The sequence below is a fragment of the Pomacea canaliculata genome, linkage group LG2 (genome assembly GCF_003073045.1).
Source record: "Pomacea canaliculata isolate SZHN2017 linkage group LG2, ASM307304v1, whole genome shotgun sequence".
Taxonomy (NCBI): domain Eukaryota; kingdom Metazoa; phylum Mollusca; class Gastropoda; order Architaenioglossa; family Ampullariidae; genus Pomacea; species Pomacea canaliculata.
The window spans coordinates 16,814,922-16,841,387 of NC_037591.1; the positions used below are offsets into that span (position 1 = coordinate 16,814,922).

Below are 26,466 nucleotides of genomic sequence, written 5' to 3' on the forward strand. Positions count from 1 at the left end.
CGCGAGTGAATGGGCGACAAAAAGATGAAAGAAGACCACACCAGCCACATTTCATCTTTAATTTGTAACATCATCAATCAGTAACAAGTGACACTAAGCAAGTATTAACACGGTCATCATATCCTTCCTTCTTTTGAGGCATGAAGTCAGAAGTAGGAAACAAGTTACCACAAGAGATACTCAGAAATAGCAACTACGTGCTGCTCTGCACACTCCTGAACATGGCTTTCAATTATTGGCATATCACCGCTGTCACACTTACACAGGACCCAATCAAAACTAAACTCTTGAAGACACTTCTTTGGTCTTCGTTACTGAACTCTTGAAAATACTAACTACAACGGAGGGCGGAAAATGTGAGCTCGGAATATGATGCTTAGATTCCTGCTTTTATAACTAGGAATCCAAAATAATAAATGAAAATGAAAAAATTCACACGCCTCTATTTACAAAAAATAAAGTAAAATAAAAAAAGGATCGGAGATTTTTTATGATCCATCGGTCAATGGGTTTTACATTTTGCAGTTGAAACATGGTTCTGCGCGAAATTTTGAATGAAAAACGAAGTAACCTAAATGTAGCTGAATAAGACTCCACCTACAAATGAGACGTACAGCTGATTACATCCATTGTTATGTTGTTCTCCTTATAGACTTCTGCTTGTTGCTGGCTACAAAGCATGTTCTGCTTGTGTTTTACCCTCTGAACACGAGCATGTTTAGATTGGCTCACTGGACCTTTACAATGGATTTTAGCCTTCCGAACACATTTTCTTTTATGTCTGCGTATGTGAGCTGCACCCACATAGTCATAGTTAAACGTCGGTAACGGCTTCTCTTAGTTTAGTAACTCTGGAACAGAATAAAACTTCTACGAAAATATAAAATATACTTTTGATTTATGCAGGACATAAAAACCTGGTTTTATATTCAAGGGCATGGTAATTTACCTGGAGTAAAACTGCTCTAACTTGGGTAGAGGTTCGCTAGTTGTTAGCCAAGGAGGTGAACCCGATTCATAAGCCGCCGAGGAAGTAAAACGGCCGGCGGGGATTCCCCATCATACGTGTTTGGGTCAAAGGGCGAGACGTGAGATCCGTGAAACTAAAAACGAGAAAAAGAATCGCAAAAGCACGCAAGAAGTTATGGAAAGTCGAATTTATTCATTCTGACCAAATGATGTATTAGACAAACACACTAACTTATTTTCATTCGGAAACAACCAACCAGCGGAGAAAACCGCCAGGCACAATGTCGAATGCAAAGTTTAGTTCCCCCCTTTTCTTTAGTGACGTCTCCTTCTCTCAGATTAGGAATTCGATGAAAACGATATATTTACCGACGAAGACTTCTGTATCATAATGGTTCCGTTTGTTGTTCTAGAAAAAAAAAAGAAGATCATATTCACGTTGACTAAACTTATCAATCATGATCTCCTGACTCCAGATGGGAGACAGTTAACGGAAGGGGGACACCGCATAAAATGTCGTCTGATAAAGGGCTTTGGGTAGGCCTATCCGAGTCCATGAACCGCTGTTCTGTGAACCGATCTACCCTGCTCTGGTAGAGTAAAAAGCTGGTAAACGTGCTTCGTGAACAGGTGTCCTAGTGAGAGCAAAAATAATAATAAAAAAAAGACACCAACATATCATTTGATAATATTATATCAAATGAGTTCAAAGAACTAGGGTTTGCATTATCCTGACATGCATATTCAGACAGACTTAACTGCATATACATAATTTATTTCTCCATAGAAGAAACCATCCTAAAAATACCTTCCTCTTTTTATCCTTAACATCTAAACAAAAACTGATGGTACAAGTAAATGAAAAATTGACTCCAAAACCAACAATGAAACAATTGCCAATAATTTTCATTGTAACCTGAGCCTAGGACATTGCTAAGCTCAACAAGAAAGAAAAAATTCTTATGCTAATCTGATGTGTTTTGGAAGTTTGAAAATAAATGTATGTAGTTCAAAGGTTAAATTTAGCATAAGATCGTTGAAATGTTTGTTAAATTTAGTATTACCAACACAGCTCTCGCTGAGGAAATTATTAATTTCTGAAATTTTATTTTTCTTGCTTCACACTCTTCAACACGCAATAGAATATTTACATTTTGAACTAGTACCACTGATGCATACTTATAAAATTGTTGTAAAAGCTGTTTTCTTTTTTGAAAATGAATTCTGGCAAATCTGTAGCTTCAACTGCCCAAAACTTACAATTGCATAACTGGGAAGATTAAACTGCAGCCCTGGACTTCTCAGCCTCTCCAACTGGAAGGACAGGCACTATGCCTTGCACAAGCTACAAGATACTCTGGAGTGCTGATAATCCTCAAAGCGAGATTCAAACATAAATATAGATATTAACCCTTTCAGTGCTCTGCTAAATGGCTAAAATTTCTTGAGCCAACATCAAAAATACCTCCTCAAGTGTGATATTCACCTGTAAAGCATATTCAGCTGTTTCTACACCATACAATACATGCTATGTCAAACAAGCAGCAGCACTAATGCTGTAAAACACTGCCATTGTACTAATGATTAGGTTTCAGTAGTTCAGAGGGTAGCCAATGTCTTGTACCTATTATATAAGGCAGTCTTTGGGAACCCTCCACTTTCACTCTCAGGTGCACAACTTTTCTGTTCATTTTATATAACTGAAAAATGTGAAATTTAAAACTGATCTGCATGCATTGTTACAGATACACTTTCAACATCAAAGAGTAGTGCTTTTCCTGATACTTGGTACGTGAGTACAATTTTCAACTCTTTTCATCACAGATGTAGGTTAGCACTGCATTCATCCAATGCTTGAAGTGTATTTACCATGTAAAATATCTTTCTTCTCTTGCATTCTGCTCTCTTCTAAATACAGTAGTAAGTGCATGGATTTTACATTTTTGGATAATAAACACATGGTTATGATGCCAGCATTTCATTAACTAAACATACTTTCCAACAACTGAGAGTGGCCCATATTCTCTTCAAGAACCACAGTAGTAGTTACATTAAAACAAAATTAAACAGTGAACATCAAGAAAGGTGGAAAAATGAGTATATTTTGCACTGTAATGTTTCACATTTTTTAAATGTATTTAAAAATTCTCCTATGCTCAAATATCTTGCACAGTAAGAGAAACACTTGTTTCGAAATCTAGAAGTTGAGGAACCATAAACACAAAATAAAGTTTCTTTTTTTCCCCCCAAATTGCAGTCATGAATTAAGCCCAATAAAAACCTATTTTAATATGAACACTAGTAACAGGGAGAACTAAAATGAAAAAAAAAAAAAATCTGAAATGTTGTTCCTCACAATTCTACATTACTGGTTATCAGGCAAATATCAAGAGATTGCCTTCTAAATTGCCGTATCTATTCAGATCTTTCTGGCCTGTACTGATGCTGTAAGTTGTTTGAAGAATATGATATATACAACAGTTCTGCTGTTTAGGCTCAGAATCCTAAAAATAATAATAAAAAAAATAACACCCAGTTCATTATGACATCCATGTAAGCGGCTTTTGTGTTGTTTTTATTATTTCTAAACCAACAACACATGATCTTAATTGTGTGCAAACAGACAAAGGCACTGAGACAGAGCAAGTTCATTTTGGTGAACGGATCTACAAAATATTATTTTCCTTATGTTTTTGTCATAAGAAGGCGAACCATACGATTATAAAGACCATATCCAAATGAAAACCACTAACTTAAACTTGCTGACCCTCATAAATATTTCAAAGCATTGATTGATAAAATGGACAATTTACAAGAGATGCCTTTCTTTAAAACGAGTTATAAATAAATTTTTTTTCTTTAAAATGTCTTTTTGAAAACAAAATTCAATAAAACTAAAATTTAAAGGTACAATAGCTACAAAATGCACTGATACAGCGAAATCAACTGTTTGATAATATCAGGTTGATCAAAAATTTATTAACTCTCTTGTATAATAGAACCTCAAATGATACAAGACTTATCAATTCAAACTGAAAAGACCACAGAAATAAAACAAAAAAACCAACAAAATGCTTAACAAAATAAGAAAATTAATGCATAACCAGAGTAAACATAATTTACATCAATAAGCATTCTATTTCCTCTCACCATAAAAAGAGACTTGCAGATTCTGTACAGCAATGACTTTCTGATGTCATAATTACAATTGATGTTGATGTTGTCCACTCATTTCTGCTATATTTTCATGATCACCTTTAAAAACTTGTCAATCACATTTGTAAACGTAAACGGTCTGTATGTGTGATACAGGTGTATACACTTGTACTTCAGTATGCACACACAGAGGCAAACAGACTACACAAACATCATCACAACCACACAAAGCTTACCATCTCTCACCAAAAACATAATGAACTAAAAGAAAAGTATGAAGCACTGTTTCATTAAATCAATAAACCAACATTTGTGTATTTGTTGATCATAATTAATGTCACTGAAACATCAAATACACAAACAATGCATTGGTGTAATTCCAACCAAATTATTAAGCATTAAGAAAGAAAACTGGAAAAAAACAAGAATGGTTGCATCAAATACAACTGATGGCATATTGCCAAACGGGTTCTCAAATAACATGATGAATATGAAACTGACAGAACAAATGCATGACACATGTCTAGGTCTCATCCCTTTATCAACATGCACCAAGCTACATTTTAAATTGCAACCAAAGATTGAGAGTGAACTAGGTTAAGTTTTATTTTTCTCAACAATGGGTGAACATCACATGAAACTGCGTATGCACCATTACTGAATGCATCTGGACCTTCTAATTTCGCTACACATTTTCTCAGTTCTTAACAGCATAAAACCTTGAAATTGTACAAAACAGGCATAAAATATTCAATGCCACCCTGGGGAAAAGAAAGTAATGATGATAACACACACGAAACAATATTTTGTCTGACAGCTTATTTAAGGCCCTTTTTAACTGGAAAAATATTGGGACAAATGTTTGACCAAGTTTGCCAAAGTTTTCATGTAACTACCATGTAAAAGCTGTTCAAACATTCGTCTATATTTGTCTAGTTAAGCAGGAATTAGAGGAGAAGAGGAAAGTCTCTTTCCAACCAACAAACATAACAGAATGGAAGGATTTGGGGATACTCCAGCTTGAAAGTGATGACTGTTGTTGAATTGTTAAAGAACAGCACACACTACAAGCATGTATGACAGATGGCATGACAAAAGAAATCTTTATATGCTCTATTTAGACAGGATTTAAAAGCCCTGTCTCCTGAGCAAGTATGCTGTGTGTAGGTGTGTGAACACATTTACCTCTGAGACCCATTGCATGTACATCTTCTTGTATCAAAGTGTATGCATCAATGCACACAATCCCTTGAAGCCAGAAACTGAATAAAATATGAAAAACAAATAATTTCGAAAAATGCTTGCTAACTATTAGGACTATTTTGTGGGCGGTTTTTTGTTATTGGAACTTGTCTTCTTTTTTCCTTTGACTATCTTGGGCTTGTTCTTAATGGATCCCACCTTCTTACCCTGTAAAAAATAAAATGAGTATGAATGAAACTTATGAATGACACTTACCTAACAGTATATAAAGGCTTTGACTAACAGATTTTTTTTTAAAACATAGTAAGATTTCATGACAAGATAAATTACTTGTCAAAATCTCATGACATGAATGCACTAGACAAAGAGTAAAAAGGAAAATTAAAATAAGAAGTTGGACTTTAATGATAGACAGTGATGTTCTGAATCACATTCAAGTGAAAGTTCAGGCAGCAAAAGGATCATTTAGTTATAACTGAGTCTTAAGCACAGCTTAGTCTATAATCATATCTTAATCACAGCTTTGTCTGACTCATTAAGGCTGCCATGTTTGGCTACTATTTCACAAAAATACCCTGACTTTAATCCATGACATATGCATAAAAAAAATGTCAAGTGATGCTGAGATATGGTTAGCAGTTTCACCGCATAGCCAATACATCTTTGATTTATAGCCTGCAATCTGCGAGAAACGCAGAAAGCCACAAAGAAATGTAGACAGACCTTTTTAAAGGTAGGGTGCAACTAAGATAAAAGTAGCATGCATGGGAATCACTGGCTTTGTTTGTGAGCAAGGATTTGTACAAATTCTACTGCCAGTGCAGTATGCAAGTCACACTGAAGGAGATTCATTAAGTTTTTCAATGACAATCTTCTATTTCTCTCACACAAAGAGTGTTAGCCTGAACAGTTCTTTTACAATGATTGCCATATAGAAGCATGTAGTAACATACACTGAAACTGTATTTCACTTTTACATTATCTTGTCATGTCAGCATTCTCCAGTTCAACTTTTCATCGCCATGCTATTTTTATCCATTTTCACAATCGACACTCAGAGTCTGACAGTGCTTATGTGCGATGTTTGAAAGATGTTAATTAAAAACATAATGTGGCAGCCTAAGTGAACTGCAACTAAATAGTTTGCTATGTTTTTAGTCACAACAGTAAGTCAATGACCATTCTGCTATCCAAACTGGTGCTCTGACATGATTCTACACATCACCATTCATTTTTTAGTCCACCCTATTATTTGACATACTTTTCCCTTGAAGGAATGATACACATTTTGTTTAGCAGGCAATATTAAAAACAAAACTGCTTACCTTCCTAGAAAAACTTGACCTGGATTTTTTGTTAGGTTTGGACGGGCTCTGCACAGGTTCTCTGTTGGCAAGATCCTTCACACGATATATTCTGACTAGCCAGTGTTCTGTGGTGTAGGCCTCCTCAAGATGGGTCAGCTCAAAGTTCTTGTTGCCAATTTCTACCCCACGTGTACGATCAAAACCACTTGGGGTGCGGAAGTCCAGCTATAATTTGAGAGGCATGATAAGACATTCTTAAATCTATATATTTTTTTCTTATATTCAGTTATAAGAGAGAGCGAGAGAAAGGGGACCATGCACTAGTTCTGAGTGCAAAAATGGAAAACACTATACAAAGATATATAATATAAAAGAAATGAGAAGATAAGGGAAACAAAAGAAAAAATTTTCTACAGGACTAAACATTTTCAATCGGACAATTTAAAAATTTCATAAGATATGAGCTAAAAACTGATGGAACTTACTAGTTAAACTATACATAAAACGTACCTGCAACTGACCAAACCTATAGTAAGAAAGCTTGTACATAAGACAGTTGAGAAGTGTTTCTGATCCAGCTGCATCCACTCTGAATTCACCTTGGGGTGTAAAATAGTCTGATTCCTGGTCAAATCATGAAAAAAAAAACAAAAACCCATCATCTATTTATAACGGCTATGCATTTACATGCAGGTGACAGCATGCATGCACACACACACCTCTCTTACCTTTTGCAGCTTTAGTATGTTTTTGTTTTTCATTTGTTCTGTGCAAAAAAGATAGCTACAGAAATAAAGATATAAATGTAGAAACAAAAATAAAGAAATAACATTGAGCTTCACATTTTTGCATAAAAGTTTCTGCAATGAATTATACCCTAATATCTTTGGGATGTTCTCCTTCTGCAATGCGAACCATCCATAAAAATTTGTTGATATCATCTCCAGAATAACCTATGACACCTCCAAAGATGACCAGGACATAATCCACATCTAGCATACGCATAATTTCATAAGCTGCAGATTCATTGGAGGACATGGCCTTGCCCACCTGTGAACCAGAAAACATACCTAATTATGTAAAAAGTATTGCATGGCATAGTGCACACTGTAAAAATCAAGCAAATCTGTTAATAGGCTATATGGCCATAATAACTATGGCTGCAAATGGGTAAAAACATAAAATGTCCTAATCAGAAATTTCTCCCACAATTTCTAGAACCAATTAATTTTATATGACATATGACACAGAAGAAAGGGATCAACAAAACGTTTAAAAGGGTAGTCAGTGGAAATTCTCACACATTCCTAACGAACACTGTTCTTATTAGAATAAGCATGTTACAATTCTGCTGCATTATTGAAATTATTATGTCTGTCACATCAACTTCATGATAAAATTTACTACCAGGGCTATGTGACTGTTGTTCCATGTATTGTTGTCTACCAATGTTGTCCTATTTCCCATTCCTGCTATCTGATATCCATAGTCCCACCAGGACATAACACGGGCCTTGTCATGTGTGTTCTGCCGCAGCCAATAGTATGCTTCACGGAAATCATCTAATATTGTTCTGCTCCTGAAAACAGTAAAGAGACAAAACATGCAAATCAAACTAAACTAAACATTCACAACATTCACTTATGTACTAAACACTAAGGGCATTTTCAACACTAGCTTAGTAACTTTACTTGACAGTAAGGTTATATTGCTAGAATAATCAGAAAAAAAAACCCCAACCAAACAAAACAACTGACAATAAAGGAAACAGGACTCTATTCATGTACTATTTTGCAACCTGAATTCTCTTCCTCTGACCATGATTAAGGAGCCTGTCACATAACTTCTTCTTTTTTAAAATAAACTTTATAGGCACCAAGTTGGCAACATACCAAGAAATTAGGTTTATCTACATTGTGGGTTTATAAGAGTAGGTATTTAACCATCCATGTTTATAATGAGCCTTGAAGAAATAAAATGAAATGAAAATGTTATTGTTTGTAAAGAATAAGAAATTTCTTATTATATATATGTCTGTGTGTAAGGCAAATATCCAGAGATTCACAAATATATGTAGAAATGAACATTTTTCCTACCCGCCCTGTCCATAAGAGGCTAGCACTATGCTAGGACTGGAGTAGGCAGAACTGGTGACCCAGGTACAATGAACAGCAAACAGCATCAACATCATCAACAAAGCGATCACAATGACACTCTTGATGTTCATCCCAAGGCCTTCCTCCTCCTTTGGCTTGTCTTCCTTTACTTTCTTTGTTTTTCCCACCTTCAAGAGAGAAAGTGGTAATAGTGAAAGAGAAAAAGAGAAAGTGTAATATTCTCCACTGATGACTCTAAATCCTTCAAGCAGCAGTACATCAAAAAGATAATGTGGCTTCAGATCTGCTTTTACTCTGCTGGTATTCCAAAGGAACTTTACACAATAAAATAGTAAAATGAAAACAATACTATTCCACAAGGACAACATTTTTCAAGGATCTTGGATAGATGTCTTTTGTTATGTGCTTTCAAGGCTTAAATCCAGGTAGCATGGCTTTAACAGAGAAACAAGAGTCCTTTTGATCATTTGATGGGAAACACACCTTATCATATAATCGATCATTCCTGTTGTCACCTCCATCTTCTGAGTTCTTCTGTTGACTTTTGGGAGTATCATCCTTCAGGTAGATTTCAAACGTTTTAGAGAAGGCAATGGCAGCTAAGACACACACTACTGGGGTCAAGGTTAACATTAGACGGACCATGACCCCAGCAAAGTAGCTGGCAAAGATTGCATAAAGAACAACTGCAACAAAGTAAAAGAATGTGTATCAGTGGTCCAAAATTTCTTTTAAAAAGTGCATAAAAGCAAATAAGTTTTGTTGAAGGAAGATACAAGGTACAAACTAATCCTTCCTCATAACCCCCCCAAGCCCACCACCACCACCAAAAGCAAAGCCCAGAACTAAGGTTGCTAGTTGAAAACTCACCAAACACTCTTTCATCATTGATGTTCTTGATACAGTACCAAACACCAGCTGGAAATGCACAGACTAATATGTGAAGATCAAAGAAAAAGGACACCCAGGTTGTTGGCTGATGTTCTGACACAGAGGCAATAATAGGAATGTGTATTTTAGCATAGCCTGTATCCCACAGTGAGTAGTAGCGACCACTCCATGGAGCAATGTAGCCTGCAACAGCAAGTCAAACATTCATGCAAATAAGAAAGATCTACAAATGATTTGTATGGAGAGGTTTTACACCAAAAGGACATAAGTTTTAACACTTAAAGTTAATAAACACCAAACAGGTGGCTAAATAGTTTTTTGCTCTTTTACCTCCTCTTCTTGGGGAATGGGGAGTACATTTATTTAAGTTTTGTCAGCTTTATGGAAATGAGAAACTACATGCAAGAAGGTAGAAAGCTATCTGCATGTACCTATTAAGACATGACTAAAGCTCAATAGACAGGTAGTGTACAATTTTATTCATCCACAAATGCAATTCCAGATAGCGCTCGTACTAGTAATAGACAGAGATAATACATATATATATACACACACACAAGTTAAATTTCTCCCTCTCTCACACATTCCCAGCAAAAGTTCAGTTAAGGCTAGTACAAGATCACAGCCAGTAGAGTTGATCAAGTAAATGGCAAGTGGAATGAATGATTTGCGGTGACGATTGGTTCTGCACACAGGCATTACGTACCAACAGCCAGACTGCAAAAGTGAAGACTCACATGCCAACACATGATCAGAAACAGAAAGGATGCGGGATACCTTCCTAAGGATTTGCAGATGACAAAAGGCTGCCAAGTACCTCTGACTGATTCCTGTGATCTTGGAACAGATATTAACAAAGGAGACAAGACTATTCCTGCTCCCTAGGGAGAGGCTGTGGAACCAAGAGATGAAAGAAAATTTAAAAAGTGATGAGACTTTCAACGAAGGATAGACAGAACTGACTGAGGATGACCAAGCCGACAGAAAGATTTGAGTTTCTGTATGAGGTATAGACATTGTTGGCTCTTAAGAAGGATCATGTCAGTGTTGATGTTCCATTTAAGCTCATTATCAAGGATAGTACCTAAATACTTATAAGAGAAGATTCCCTCAATGGCATTATCATGGATAGTACAAATGACTACCTAAGGCTTGTTCATCCAAAAGTCAAAGATCATTTCCTTAGTCTACAAGGCCTTCAAGACAAGGAAGTGTTCATCACACCAGTGTACAAAGTCAGGAAGAGCACCACTGTGAACATATTCACTATTATACAAAAGTGACAGCATGGCAGAGTCATCAGCAAATTTTATAAGAAACTTCCTATCTGTAATGTTTCTACAACTGTTAGTATAGTAGTGGAGACAAGCAGCAGCCATGAGGGGAATCTGTACAGGAACTCTCTGCTGGGTGTTTGTTAAAAAGTTCAGGAGCAAGAGAGTTGGTGGGATGGATGGAAATAGGAAACTAGACTCTCCGCCTACAGGTGAAGTTGCACAGTGTTAAAAGCAGAAGAAAAATCAGCAAAGAGAAGCCTGGCATGAGCTCTAGGTTTCTCCAGATGTTTGTACAGCGTATTTAGTATAAACAGCTTATTCATCACCACCTCTTCCAGCTCTATAGGCAAACTGCAGCAGGTCAAGATATTAATCAACAGCAATCGTAACCTCACTCCTTAAAAGACAGGAGCAAAAGTGAAGGTGTTTTATACATGTAGATGAGACCCATAATTTTTAAACACAATGGGCAATAAATTTTCAGTATCCCGTAAGGTAAAAGTTCATGAGTGCAAATGAGTGGACTACTGATCCTCAAAAACTGAATGAGAAACTTTGTTTCATTCAAAAGATGAAAAGCTTCTATAAACATTGCTGTTTTCAATAAGGCCTTGAAAAGAATTATTTTCTGCAAAAATTAGCTTCTTCACTGGGAAAAGCTGTTCTGTTCCAATATGCTGTAGTAAGAAAAAAGTGAAAGAACGAGCAGTCAAAAGATTTACAGTGATGCAAGTCTTGTCTGACATCTGTACAACAGATTTCATTAAGGATGTTGCACAAAAATACTATGTTTTAGCTGTATAGTTGTGCCCCTTAACCTCTGATTCTGCAATTATCAAATTAATTGCTGGGAAATTAAAAAAATAAATTGTTCATGAGTTTCAGAACAGGTGCCAAATGAGAATGGGCTGCAACATGGTAAAATTCACTAGCCCAGTACTTTTATTCATCTTCCTTTGTGTCTGTACCTGTGCTTCCCCTGATATAATAAGTGAGGATTTAAAATGAACAATTTATAAGCACACTTTATTTGAACAATTAAGCTTTACTGCATGGATGCATCCCCTGTGGGACCCCGGGGTATGCTTGCCTAGCAAGCATTGTAAGAATAGGGTCCCTGCCATCCAGCCAGGCATGTCGTAAGAGGCGACTAAGGTGGACACCTCACCTAGAGGTAAATTAGGTTGTGGTAGGGCTAACAACCCCACCATGTAAAAAAAAGTATGTTACAGAAACTAAAACCAGAGAACTCGTCACAGATGGCGGAGGTAATGAAGCACACCAGGTGACTGGACTAATGACGGACGACAGCCAAACCCGAAAGGGAGCTGGCGCCCCGACAGTGGATTTACTGAAGCCGAGGCAAAAGTTGAGGGTGGGGTGCTGGAACGTCCAGACCTTGTACCAGACTGGCAGGATGCTCCAACTAGTCAAGGAGTTTGACAACTACAGCTTGGACATCCTGGGAGTCAGTGAGGTCAGATGGACCGGCACGGGAAAGAGGAGACTAGCGTCAGGACATACCATCTTGTTCTCAGGAAGATCAGACGCTCAGCACTCTGAAGGAGTAGCTCTACTCCTCAACAAGAAAACGGAAAAGGCACTGCTGGAATGGAAGCCTTATGGACCTAGGCTTTTGAGAGCAAGATTCCATTCAAAGTACACCAAGCTGACAGTGCTAGCCTGCTATGCACCAACAAATGACTCTGAGGCAGAAGACAAGGATGCTTTTTACGATCAGCTCCAAGCAGCCTCAGAGAGCGTTCCAGCCCATGACATGTTGCTCATCATCGGCGATCTCAATGCCAAGGTGGGAAGTGACAACACCTGCAGGGAGCATGTCATGGGCAAACATGGAATCGGAACCATCAATGACAACGGAGAGAGACTGGCAGACTTTTGTGAAGAAAACAACCTACTGATTGGTGGCACACTCTTCCCACACAAAGACATCCACAAGGCAACATGGACATCACCAGATGGGAGCACAAAGAACCAGATAGACCATGTCATCATCAACCGAAAATGGAGGAGCTCACTTCAAGATGTTAGAGCCTACAGAGGAGCAGACGTTGCCAGTGACCACACTCTTGTGATAGCCACAGTTTCCCTGAAGCTACGTCGATCACGAGGAAAACAGGCACGTCAGCAGAGAGTGGACTCTGGCAAACTGAAAAATCCAGTCATCGAAAGGGCCTTTGCTATGGAAGTAAAGAACAGGTTCCAAGCACTAGGAGACCAACAAGAGATGACCTTAGACCACTTCAATCGAGTCTTACAGGAATCAGGAGAGAAAATACTGGGCTTCCAACGGAAAAAGAAAGAACAGTGGATCAGAGATTAGACATGGAAGAAGATAGAAGAGAGAAAGTCAGCCAAACAAAGAATCAACAGCACCAGATCAGAACGCCTGAAAGAACAACTCAGACAAAGATATGCAAAACTAAACAAAGAGGTAAAGAGGATGGCAAGAACCGACAAAAGAGACCACATAGAGAAACTGGCAGATGAAGCAGAAAATGCAGCAAGTAAAAATGACCTGAAGACACTGTACAAGATAAACAAACAGCTAAACAACGGGTTTAAGAACAGTGATGTGCCAGTGAAAGACGTGAACGGTAATGTCATCGAGGGAGAGGCAGAAAAACTACAGCGCTGGAAGGAACATTTTGAGTCAGTTCTGAACAGACCAGATCCCCCTCAGCTTGCAGACATCCAGCCAGCAGCTATAGACCTTGACATCTGCACAGACCCACCAAGCCTGGAAGAAGTGACAGCAGCAGTCAAGACAATGAAGAGCGGCAAAGCACCAGGGGCAGATGGAATAACAGCAGAGATGTTGAAAGCAGATATAAATGTGACAGCTCCCAAGCTGACTGAAATCTTCAAGCAAGTTTGGGAATCAGGGCAGCTCCCTGTTGCTTGGAAGACAGGGCTCATCTTCAAGTTACCCAAGAAAGGAGATCTTGGAGACTGCAATAATTGGAGGGGCATAACACTTCTTTCCCTCACCAGCAAGGTCTTCAGCAAGATTGTTTTGTCAAGACTGACGGCAACTCTTGAGAAAGACCTCCGACCACAGCAAGCAGGATTTCGTCCTGGGCGATCCTGCTCCGAACACATCTTCATTCTGCGACAGATTCTGGAGCAGAGCAACGAATGGAACACACCGCTGTACATCAATTTCATCGACCTGGAGAAGGCTTTTGACAGCATCCACCGCGAGTCCTTATGGAAGATCCTGAGGCATTACGGAGTCCCTGCAAAACTTGTTTAGGTCATTGCAATGCTGTACAGCGATTTCAAATCCCAGGTTGTCTGTGACACGGAGCTCACAGACCCCTTTAACGTCAGTACCGGGGTGAAGCAGGGCTGCATTCTATCGCCGTTCCTCTTCATCCTGGCCATGGACTGGATCATGAAGACTTCCACCGACAGTCAGAGGAGAGGGATCAGATGGACCATGACTATGACAGCAACAACAACGCTGGAAGACTTGGACTTTGCTGATGACATTGCCCTGCTGTCACACTGCCACCAAGACATGCATGAAAAAACAAAGGCCTTCTCAGAAACAGCTGGAAACCTTGGCTTGAAGGTCAGCACAAAGAAATCGAAAAGTATGAGAGTGAACGCCAGAGTCCAAGACGGCATCAAACTAAATGGAGAAGAGATTGAGGAAGTTGACAGTTTCACCTATCTTGGGTCCAAAATGTCAAACACCGGGGATGCGGAGGTGGAGATTCGAGCCCGACTGGCGAAAGCCAGACAGGCCTTCGCCTCACTCAGGAGCACATGGAAGGCAAAAAACATCAGCCAGAAGATCAAACTGAGAATCTTCAAGTCAAATGTGATCAGCACCCTCCTTTACGGATCAGAATCCTGGAAGATGACCAAAACCATCAGTAACAAGCTTGACGTCTTCCAAAAACAGATGCCTCAGGCGCATACTTAACATCTTTTGGCCAAATACCATCAGCAACGAAGAACTCCACCGAAGAACTGAAACCGAGTCCATCACCACGCAGGTTCAACGAAGGCGTTGGCGATGGATTGGACATGTGCTCCGCCAGCAGACAGCAGACCTTTCCAGAGTCGCCCTACGATGGACTCCAGACGGCCGAAGAAAACGAGGCCGCCCAAAGGAAACTTGGAGAAGAACAGTGGAAAGGGAGATGAAAGGAAAGGTCTGGACATGGGGTCACCTAGAGCGGGTTTCAGCCGATCGACATCGGTGGCGGACTCTGGTTGAGGCCTTATGTGCAACCTGATGCACGAAGAGGAATAGATAGATAGATAGCATGGATGCATGCATGTTATGCAAACATCACATTATATAGTGCACTTGGTATTATCCATAATTTCACATAACCACAGCAGGTCTTGGAACATATCACTTGCAGACTGTGCCCTATTGAGAACAATAGCATTTTGTAAGCTTTATTATCGTTACTTATAAAGGGCAGTTCTGCAGGCTTATTTAAATACATGCATTTATTAGGATGCAATATTTAAGGAAACTTTTCTTTCTTCCTGCAAGAAGTACAATAATACACATTTTTATATGCTTTGATAATAACATCTTCATTTATTACAGTGCTGCCAGTACACTAAAATTCAGTGAAAAAGCAGGACTAATTAGGTACTGAGCCTGTAAACATTGCGAGTCAATTATGTTGATATCATAAAACATGTAACTACTGAAACTCAATTGATAAAACAATGCTAAATGGCCCTTTAGAGGACTCCTACAGAAATTCTCTCCTCTTATTGCCCCATCCCCAGTTCTCCCTGTAATTGAAAGTTTGAAAATTAAAATGTAAATTCCTTATTACAAGGTCTCATGTAAGGTCCTGTGTGAATTATCATTTAGGGAAAATTAAATTAAAAACCCAGAAGCAGTTAAAATTTGCTTGTTTTTTGAGGGGGATTCTTTTTGTGAATCATGTTTGTGAGAATTAAAGTTTTGAAGACATAGGTGTCTTAATCAAATAAATTCTAAATTTTCTCAATTCTTAATACCATAAATAGCATGTAACTATAAGAAATGGTACTGTTTGTATATTGGGGATATTGTATATTGTATATATGTTGATTGGGGAACTGAAACCAGTTTACAAGCTACAAGTTTTTTCTGTAGTAATCTTTTTAGTGTATGTGATTGTGAATGATAAATGACTTTGTAACGTGCATCTTTGGCCTATCTACAGTGTGTGCTGGCTTACCTTTGTTTACGTTTGTGTATATGTAAATGATCGTGACATTGTAAGATGTATCAAATACCCAACTTTTGTAGTTATGTACATTTGAGGATGTTTGCATATTTGTGCAAAGTCCTTTGTGATGTCCATCAGCAGTGGAGAAAGGCACTCTATAACAAAATATTATAATCATTATTCTTAATATGTTCTTAATATTTTGCTCTCACCTGCCCACGTCAAAACAACAACAGCAGTAAACACAGCACCAGCTGCCACTGTGACAGCTAAAAAGAAGAAGTAGCGAAATTCTGCTTTGGTGAGGAATGTCTGTATGTAGCGCAGGAAAGCATAGACATTCAGTAAAGCAAATACACCTGCAAACCAAATAAATACATAGTACAGAACAGCTATTCTGATACAGATGACACAATATAAAACTTAATATAAATAATCCAAAATCATAAAAGCTCTAATACATGCATACTCAACAGCAAAGCATATAGCAAGTACTTTTTCCTGTCTGTATCATAAGCGCTTACAAAATCTCCATATTACTTTAATTTTATCATGACTTTTCTTGCCTTTGCATTCTTTAATTTAAAGTTTACTTTTTATTTCCATTCCTTTGATACAGTTGTTATATTTTCTTTACATTAGAAACATATTTCCAAAATACATTATTTTACATATAGCTTATATATATATAATGTACTGCACATTATAATTCATTTGCCTGGATTTCATATTCATTAAATGTGATCTTACCTGCTGCAGCCATATGCTCACTTGTCCTAATTGGCTGAAAACCAACAAAAGGAATCTGCATGGACAAGAGGAGGCCAACTATGTAGAAACATGTATATGCTGAAAAAGAAACAGGATAAAAAAAAATAATGGTATGTTCAGATTTATTGATCAAAGAACAAACTGAAATAACTGTACGTCAATGATTTAAAAAAAACAAAAACAAAAACAAAAAAACTGGAAAAGAAGAAAAGTGTGTATAGTTTGCAGGAACAGTTTCCTGACAGCTTTATGCCATTATGGAAGACCATACAAATTATAAAATATAAGCAATAATAATAAAATAATAATACTACTATAATCAATTTATATCGTGCAATATCTGCATCCTGTAGGCAAGCTCACTGCACTTTACACACCCTTCGTAAGCGTCCTTTATTACTCAATGACGTATAAAAACAAAAATCCAAGGGAGATCACTGCAGATGGAATGTCGGACATTTAAGTTTAAGAGTTTAGGAGATACAAGTAAAAAGGTGAAACTGAGCATCACTGGAACTAATTCACTGCAGCCAAACTCTTCCCTTTGCACCTGTGAATGCCAACATCTTCATAGCTCTATTCATACTGAATGAGCTATTCTATAGTTCAATTGTGTCAATACACCTGTATTGAATGAGTTAAGACTGGCGCAGTGCAAGTCAGGATTGAAGAGAATTACACATCACACTAAAAAAATGTTAAACAGATCCTACCAATTCACACTTTTGTTTAGTAGAATAGGGGAGCTGGAAATGACAAGATTAATTTAATTTGTCATGATAGGGACAGAGGAGATAATAGCATCGCAGCATGTGGAAAAGTGCAGGGAATCGAGGCACTCTTAACAAAGCCAAATTTTTGAGCATCTATTTTGTTTAACCTGTATTTTCTTAATAAATAATTAAACTTTGATTCACACATACTGTAGGTATTTTTAGAGCAAGGAATGGGGCTCGTGTGTTGTGTGACATTTATGTTTAAATGATGGCTGTTGCAATCATCATATATTATTCCCCTGTATGTTATATGTTAAGGTGGGCAGCTATATAACTTCCATCCAGATGTCCAATTCCCTGGGGCCAATATCTCACACTTGAACCGTTTTTCATCCCCCACCCCCACAACCCCAAAAAAGAAAAAAAAACAAACAAACAAACAAAAAACTGCAGAAGATTGTAACAGAGATGGCAGGTAAAAACTGGCACAATGCAAAGCATCCAAAATGCTAGTACTCCTGAAAGTTTTATATCTCCACCACCCCTCTCTCCCAGCACATGGCTCACCTGTGTATATGCGTGTGGAATACCTGCCCATCAGCAGCAGCACAAAGACATGCAGAGGAATCAGGTTGATGATGAATACATAGCCTCCCCATGCTGACACCTATAATATGAACAGCTAAGTTTAGGTGCTGTCATAAATTGTTAAGCTTTTGCTAGTCAAAGGCAGGGGTAATATCATTCAAAACTGAATCATTTGCCATAAAAGTACAAAATATAAACACACACCCACATACACCTATATGCCTGCATGCATAAATGTTAGTCTCTTCGTTAGCATACACACCATGTAAAAGTAAGACAGTGCTGCACATATTGCCCAGTAAACCTGTCCTGTTTTGACTGCTTTTATCTGCAATAAAAGTAAAAGCAAAGGTAATGCAATGTACAATAATGCTAATAATGCATAATAACCAAAACTGTTTAATGCATTCTTTAGACAGCCAACCCATTTACAAAGTTTAAAGTGCTGACATGATGCAAAATAACATGCACGTGGACAGTGACGATTCCGACGAAAGGAGAGCAGCCACAAAGTTTAGCTGCAATGTTTGATGATAAGATCTTCACAGTAGCGAAGTAGTGCAATTATTATCACTTCTTTCTATCAGATAGTTTAGCAAGTTCAGCTGCTAAAATTAGCAAAACTTCATATACAGAAGCTCTTGAAGGAACAAAGGTGCACACAGAGAAAATGGACATGCGAACTGTGTCAATATACATGTGGATGGCAAAATTGTAAATGTCAAAACATTAGCATGTGCATTGACAGCATGAAAGTGAGTTAGATTTGACTTACCCACAAGTAATATGTAAACATTAGAGCAAATATGGCGATTCCTTCATTATCATAGCTCCCAGCCACAGAACGACTGATGTATCCTGGAACTGTAAAAAAAGAAAAGATATGAAGCAAGGAAACAAATAGTCCAGAAGGCTAGTGTGTCACATCTCTAGTAAAATTTATATAAATCTTTTGTTAAATCTGAACCTTGGTAGTTTCCATGTTTTTCATGTATAAATTTTTTTCTGAAGCTCTTCTTAATTTCTTTCAATGAACAGACCTGGTATATAAAGGCATACACATGTGCAATGACTCAAAATCATCTTTCAAAGCCTTTGATGAACTTTTATCATCTACAATGAAAGTGAGTGATGCATGGTCACCTTATTTGCTTGAGCCAGCTCTTTGTATATTTGTGATTTTCTGTTTTTAGCAGCTTCAAGGCAGACATATGCATTAGGTGGCAAAGGCAAGGATGAACAGAATCTGGTGCAGCATAATGATCTGACCATGCAAGTCCCTTGTAATTTGACTCCTTAAAGGTCACTAAGAACACCTCACAACGGTCAAGTAGTGCAACTTGGTACTGTCTAAAACTTTCTGCCACAGTAGCTTGGAAAAGGGGGAGGGGGAATTTAAGGGTTGAACATAAGATAGACAGAAAGAACTAGATTGCAAACATTTTTAAAACGTGGACTGTGTGTTCCATGCAGGACCTTCTCACTACTGCCTAGATGAGTCTAATTGGAGAGTCTTCTTAACCACATCTTTCCACTTGTTTCCCTGACAACCAGAATCAGTAGGCCATCTGTCAACTGGTACTAGAAAGGGATAAATGAATGAACTAGTGCCCGTTGTTTGACCTGTGCTTTTTGCTGGGATCCTCTTCATCATGTTGGACTGCATGCTTTTCCTCCACAGCTTTCCATCGACTGCCAGCATTCTCTAATCAATCATCACATTTTCTTGTTTGTGTAGTTGCCAGCAAGCTGTGCTGTACATTTACTCAGTCTTATCATTTTGCATTTTTATGCAATGTGCTCTCTTCTATCTGTCAGGTGACAATGGGAACACAAGCAATCTGCTCTAACATCAAGACTATCCCTAGTATTGATCAATCTGTTTTCAAAGATAAAATCATGAGCTAGACACCTGCAGATCTAAATGATAGCTCATAAACATTTTGGACTGTGAAAAAGGTGATATCTTGCTGAACAAGAACTCTGGCATTTCATCACCCTTTCTCTTTACAAAATGATCAACATGATTTGTGTCTTAATGTTGCTTGCTATCTGGTATGTTTATGAATATGTTTGCATGCCTGCAAGAGATGGAACAGATTTTTCTTTCTGTAAAGTGTACAGTCAGGGTATGATGCATTGTAATTGTCATCTATTATTATTTAAATTGAACAATAATAATTCTATTAAAAAGCCTCCTCTTCATAACACTTTCTCCACTTCCTTAACAAAGGCAATAACTGCATTTTCTTCTTTTCACAGATACAAATACTAACCTATGGCTATAAAACATGCTGCAAAGAGACCAGCACCAGCACTCCATATCTCCTTGGTGAAAAGATAGACAGCCAGTGCTGTCATGCCACTGAAAATGGGTGCCAGAAAGACACAGATATCACGAATGTGAACTGGAATATTAAGGAAATGCAACAGCCAGTGGATGGAGCCAGAAGTTACCATCAAACCTGGATAGACCTGCAAGATCAAAGCAGCAACATTACAAAATTTTTTTACCCATAAAAGCCATTTCTGAAAACTGACAATCTACCCTCCTGCTGCTAACAGCATTCTTTGTCTCCTCATTGCTCTTATTCTTTCATATTCTCAACTTCATAATCATATCATCTGATGGTCACACTTCACATATTCTAATATTAGTCCATCCTACTTCTGACTTTAATAGCCACACAAACAGATCTAAATTTCCACCTCCTATGCTATTTGAGCATCATAGTAACAGTCCCCATTTGTCTACTAAGTGACTTCTTGTATATTTGCTCTATTACCGTCTCAATGACAAATGAACGCATATTTCCTCACTTAAACGTTTCTTTAGTATTAGTCAATAAGTGGGGTTTAGTCAGATTACTAGCTGAGGTTTTACTTCTTGTTTTTTTATATTTTCCTTCCTCTAAGATCTTTCTTTTATTTATAAGTAGGGGTTTCTTATGTTAATGTTCTATCTATAACTAGTTTGATTTTACTGGTTCAAGTTCCTTTCTGGCCCCTATAATTAGTGTAATTAGTTCCACCACTTACTTTATTACAGTCATCACACATACCACTGTGAGAATGCCTATGTGAATGTGAGACCAGGTAAGCTGTTTAAAAATGCCAGTTGGCAAACTTAACAAGTAAAAACAAAACCCCATGTTAATCGATACCAGACATCGGAAACCAATGCTATCTTAGAATTGTTACCAGGACAGAATTGAATCCATTTACTCAGCAATCAGAAAAGTTTTTGTCTTCTTATTCAAAGGTCAACTTTATCTAAATTGATTTTATTTGAAAACCAAATGGCTCTATAAGGGAAGAAAAATCTAACTTAGCTCGAAGTTATATAATTAAATGTATCACTTACCTTTGTACTTGCATTTATTCCATTCCCAATTAACCACCTCATGAGTGTTTATTGAGTCATTAAATTTATCCCTATGTTTGTTAAAAGAAACAGATTCAAGGTTGCACAAAAAATAAAGTAAATATTACAATGTTTAGAGGGAAAAGTATGGATATGAGCAGAAAAATTAACTGTTACACAAAAGTCAGGTGATTTAAAACACAGATACTGGTTCATGTGTTATATATCAGTTGCTATGCTAATCAAGAACAATACAAAATACATTCCAGCTACTCTTCCTCTCCCTCACATATGCTCTTTTCTGTGTATAAAAAAATGTCACAGCTGTCACATTTACTGTTTCATGTGTTATTTGACTTTTGATAAATGAACCATTTTCATTAAACTGATCTGGTCACTTTAATGTCATATTATATAAAAAAAAAATCAAAAAATCAAAACAGTCTTTCAGTCATACACATTCCTCTCATCTGTCAAGCACAGAATGTGTGCAGACAGGCAGGTTAATTAATAAGCCTTTTTTCCTTATTGTTTTTTTTAAACTTGACTCTGCTGCTACTTCTATTATTTTTTTCAGAGATCTGTGTTTACATTTACAGTTGAATATAGACAAAATGAATTCAACAGGAAATTGCTTTTTTCCCCCTAAATCTGATTTTCTCAAGACATCTTTTTGAACACTTGTATGTGAATAATACAATAAGCAAATTTTGTTTTAAGCAACTTTATGCTATCAGATTCTACTATGCACACAAACTTCACATTCTATCCACTAAAATTCCCTCTGAGATCATAAGACTGGCTGATGTAACTTTAAAGCTGTTACAAACAATGAATTTTGACACAAACCGTTCCACCAACAATCCTGCCTAGCGGATACCAGGCTCTGTCATCAAACCAGTTGAGAAAATTGTAGAATCCATTTTCTACCATATGGTGAGTGGCTCGGTAATTGAACCTATTAAAAAAAAAAAAAAACCAAACACACAAACATACAGGTCACTGGAAGAATTGTTCATGCATGGAGAGATCTACCAAATATATCAGACAAGGCACACCTTAATTGATGCAAAGGTGAACATCTTAAAAGGGACATATAAAAAAGACCCATGTCTATGTGTGTGAGTAAATGAAACAGTGAGAAAAAAGATTTTTCAAATAATCTACCAACAATAAAATTAAAAAAATGAAAAAGCCAATAGGCTAACAGAAATTGATTCTTTACAAACCATGATCTATGTATAAAAACACTCAAAATACCTGTGAATATCACTGAGCTGCTACTCTGTCTCATAAAGCTTATTTATCATAAGCATGAAATAAAATGCTAAATTTGGACAACTTCTTGGTAATGCTACATGTATTAACATAAGTGCACACAGAAAATAACCAGTTATTAATATTATACTGAAAACTTTATAATTACTGCCTTTAAAGTATTTTACTGACATTTGTGGTTTAATTTCACTTTTGAGTGTTAGCATTCATGGAAACAACATCTGCTGCCAGTGGCATAACAAAACTGTCTACCGTACCATTTTATTTATGGAGCTATAACAGACTTCAAGCAAACCTTGCACCCGGTGAACAGGTACACAATCTGCACTTCACTTATTTCATAAGACATTATATTTCCCAATTTTATCTATAGCACAGCTGCATCGATTAGGATGACTACATTTGTTCATGTGGGCTATTCATTCCATGAATACTAATGTTAGCATCTGCTGGTTTTTGAATAATTCAGTGTACAATGTCAGTCAGTACTGACTGGTTTTCGTGAAACTGATCTATCTGCAGCCACTTCTCTCACGAAAAGCTAGCAAGACATGTCTTATACTGAAATCTTTTAAAGCCTTTCACTTTTATGACAGCGACATGCTAATTTTGTGTGCTGCATGGCTTGAAGCACAATATTTTGTGAATCTGTTATTCTGTAGACACAAAGGTTATTCTTGTAATGGTCAGAGATGGGAGGGTACAGTAAATTTGTTCCTAAATCCTTTATACACTGGACTGCCTCCTTTTGTTTTAGATATCACTTTCCTACTTGAAAAGCAAAGATTTTAATGAGAACTGTAAAAAAGAAGACATTCAAAAGCAAAAAGAGTTGGCTTAACACAGAAGACAATAATTACTCAATCAAATGAAATCCACTCATCACACTATGCTTACACTAAGACATTGAGTATTAAAAAAATTTTTTTTTTAATTAAACGATATTAAGTACATTTGTAGTGCATTTTCCCACTACAATGTAGTTTCATTGCACTTGAAAAAGCAAGATATACATAAATATAGGTTTAAAATGAACAGAGCATACATATAAAAGCCAAAATATAACAACATATTTGTATATTCATATATATTCATTTGTATGCTGGTTTCGTAATCTATCTGTCCATGATAGGAATAGTTTGAATAGCATTGTTCCCATCTGTTAGGAAAGCTTCCCACATTCTGTCAATACCTGAACATATGCTAGTGGGGGTATTTGTTTTATTAAGTTCAGGTAAACGCTTGGCCATGCCAGTATACAAAAGCAATAAGCATCTGAAATCTTTTGTGCCATCAGCAGTCCAGCTACTCAATCACAGATGAACTGTAAGCGGTGTTTGTGTGTGTGTGATGTGTAGGTGTGCATGGGAATGATTTAAAAAAAAATATATATATTGGAAACAAAGCACACCTCCCATTTAAATTGCCCATTGGGAATAATAAAGTTGGTTGTTATTGTTGTTAACATACAAAGACACAAAAACAAAGCATCAAAGTAAAGTGGTAAGATTTCGCAGTCAGGAGGGGGGGGGGATTGGTGTTTTACGCCATGCCAGCAACTGAGGCTATATTACGGCAAGACAGCCAGCCCTGTAAACAGATGCCACATGCAGAGAAAGAACAGCGTGCCCGAGACGAGAAATGAACTCTGGGCAGCCGACCTTCACTGTATTGGTGACAGGCGCTAACCATTGCGCCACCGGACCGCTTCGCAGTCAGGAGAGGAGAAGAAAAATAGTTTGAACACTTGGTTGAACATGTGTTTTGAATGAACTTCCTGAGGCATATGGCTCTTTGCTAATAGAGAAACATTTAATAATAAGTAGTCTAGAAAGTTCATGAACAAATGGCACAAGACACATATATCATTGGGAGTTCAGTAGAACAGGTTGCTAACAGGAACAAATCAAAAATCTAATTACTGCAATACATAGTGAGAAAGTACATAGCTCATAGATCTTTACTAAAAAAGTTAAATTGACAGTGAAAGAGAGACTATGAATCAAGAAAACAAAATAATAATAATTACTTGAAAAAATAGGTGGCAGAGACTGTTCAATTTAAAGAACAAAAAAAACAAAAAAGGGATAGGAGCAAAGTACTTGGCACAGGCACACAAGAACAATATAGAACAGAGATTTTCATGGCAACAACAAAACACACTCAGCAGGAGAGACAGAAGTCTATGTAAATCCAGAAACAAGATAAAACAGAAGTAACAGTAACATGGACTGCATAAAACAAAATTATAAGACTAGTTGGACTATACATTTAACATAAGCTATATATATATATAGGTTTAAAGGAGAATTAGAATAAAGTTAAAAAGAAAGTCGTTCCAAAAGCTCTTCATACTGAAAACACTAAAAATGTTACATGTGAATTAATTATGAAATGCATCACTGTGTATACTTTGAAAATACTTATTGTAATATAATCACAATAAGACTTACATCAAAGTTAAATAAGTCGCAACATTGGATTTTTTAGATTTCATTGGTTACCAAAACAATTGAAAAGTTACACTGTTTTTATTTTCTTTGTCTGCATAACATAGGGGACAAAATTTGACTGTACTGCTGTTTTGTCTGTTATGATATGTGTATGATCAATTATTACCTCTTGTTTTATAGTTTCAGTCTTTGGAATACTCATATAATATCAGCTATCGCATATTGCATAATCACTTTTATATGTAGCTAAAAAATTTATGGTTAAAGTTCATTACAATTTTATATCTAGAAATCTGCAAACGCAGTTGATTGTAAATATTTCCAATAAATAAAAAGAAAAGGAAAAAACAGCAAATGACGTAATTAACATCCTAGATCTTCAAAACAAGCAATACGAAGCAAGTAGTGTGCTGCGACAACAAAAACCAATGCAGCAGACGCCACCTTACCAGGGGTCAAATTCGTGGATGATGCTTTCGAAGCGAATGACAGCAAACAATCTGGAGCTGAATCCAGCAAGCCATGTTAATGCAAGAATGATAAATGTAAGCAAACTTTTCCATCCGCCAGGGTTCCACATGACAGTCCGAATATCTGCTTTCCCCACGATGCCACCGGTATCTGCCATCTTGCTTGCGTCTGTTTCCGCTTGGAGTCCACATGTAAACATTCGACCAATCACAGAGCTGCAAGTGTCTGCTGTCGTGGTTCTTCATCGCGTACGCAGTGTCATGCCGATGTACGAAAATTGCGCTTGTATGCACATTAAGTAGTAAAATTGGAAAAATCTTGCTTGAAGATGTACGAAAATTAATTTTATTGTCTCTGAATATGCATACAGATATTTTTGTATATGAACAACTTTGAAAATATTATGAAAAAGATTCTGCGTTATTGAAATGACGTCTCCCTTCTCGCGACGATCACCACGCCCATTTCTTTCCTTGTCCTCAAAGAAAAAAGACACTCGATCAGTATTGAAAATCAACAGACCTCCTCAAAATCAAAGTCCTGACGGTAACACGATACGTGCAAAATAACATGAACACAGTACATATATAGCAGCTATAGTATGTTGATGAAAAAAACAATAAATAACGGTACTATTCTGTTAGCCTCAATGATCGATATATCGGCTTAGTAAAATATACCTCTCCATA

General features: G+C 37.1%; 1 protein-coding gene across 1 annotated transcript; it reads right to left on the reverse strand.

Annotated features, from left to right (window-relative positions):
• Positions 1-45: 45 nt before the first annotated feature.
• LOC112558394 (dolichyl-diphosphooligosaccharide--protein glycosyltransferase subunit STT3B-like) lies at positions 46-25,971 on the reverse strand. The gene is made up of 16 exons (XM_025228876.1): positions 25,756-25,971; positions 22,425-22,533; positions 20,488-20,686; positions 18,987-19,075; positions 18,474-18,539; positions 18,191-18,290; positions 16,887-16,985; positions 16,349-16,495; positions 9,623-9,826; positions 9,236-9,438; positions 8,732-8,919; positions 8,043-8,214; positions 7,512-7,685; positions 7,146-7,259; positions 6,654-6,860; positions 46-5,535 (listed from the first exon to the last, which is right to left on the reverse strand). The coding sequence occupies exons 1-16, from the start codon at positions 25,932-25,934 to the stop codon at positions 5,443-5,445; spliced, it is 2,343 nt and encodes a 780-aa protein (XP_025084661.1). The 5' UTR covers positions 25,935-25,971; the 3' UTR covers positions 46-5,442.
• Between the last annotated feature and the right edge of the window lie 495 nt (positions 25,972-26,466).

Coding starts and splice junctions, on each gene's coding strand:
- LOC112558394 (XM_025228876.1), bottom strand. CDS start 25,934: ATGGCAGATACCGGTGGCATCGTGGGGAAAGCAGATATTCGGACTGTC. Junction 19,076..20,487: donor AGCATGTTTTATAGCCATAG/GTTAGTATTTGT, acceptor CTTTTTTTACAG/TTCCAGGATACATCAGTCGT. Junction 16,986..18,190: donor TTCCACACGCATATACACAG/GTGAGCCATGTG, acceptor TTTCTTTTTCAG/CATATACATGTTTCTACATA.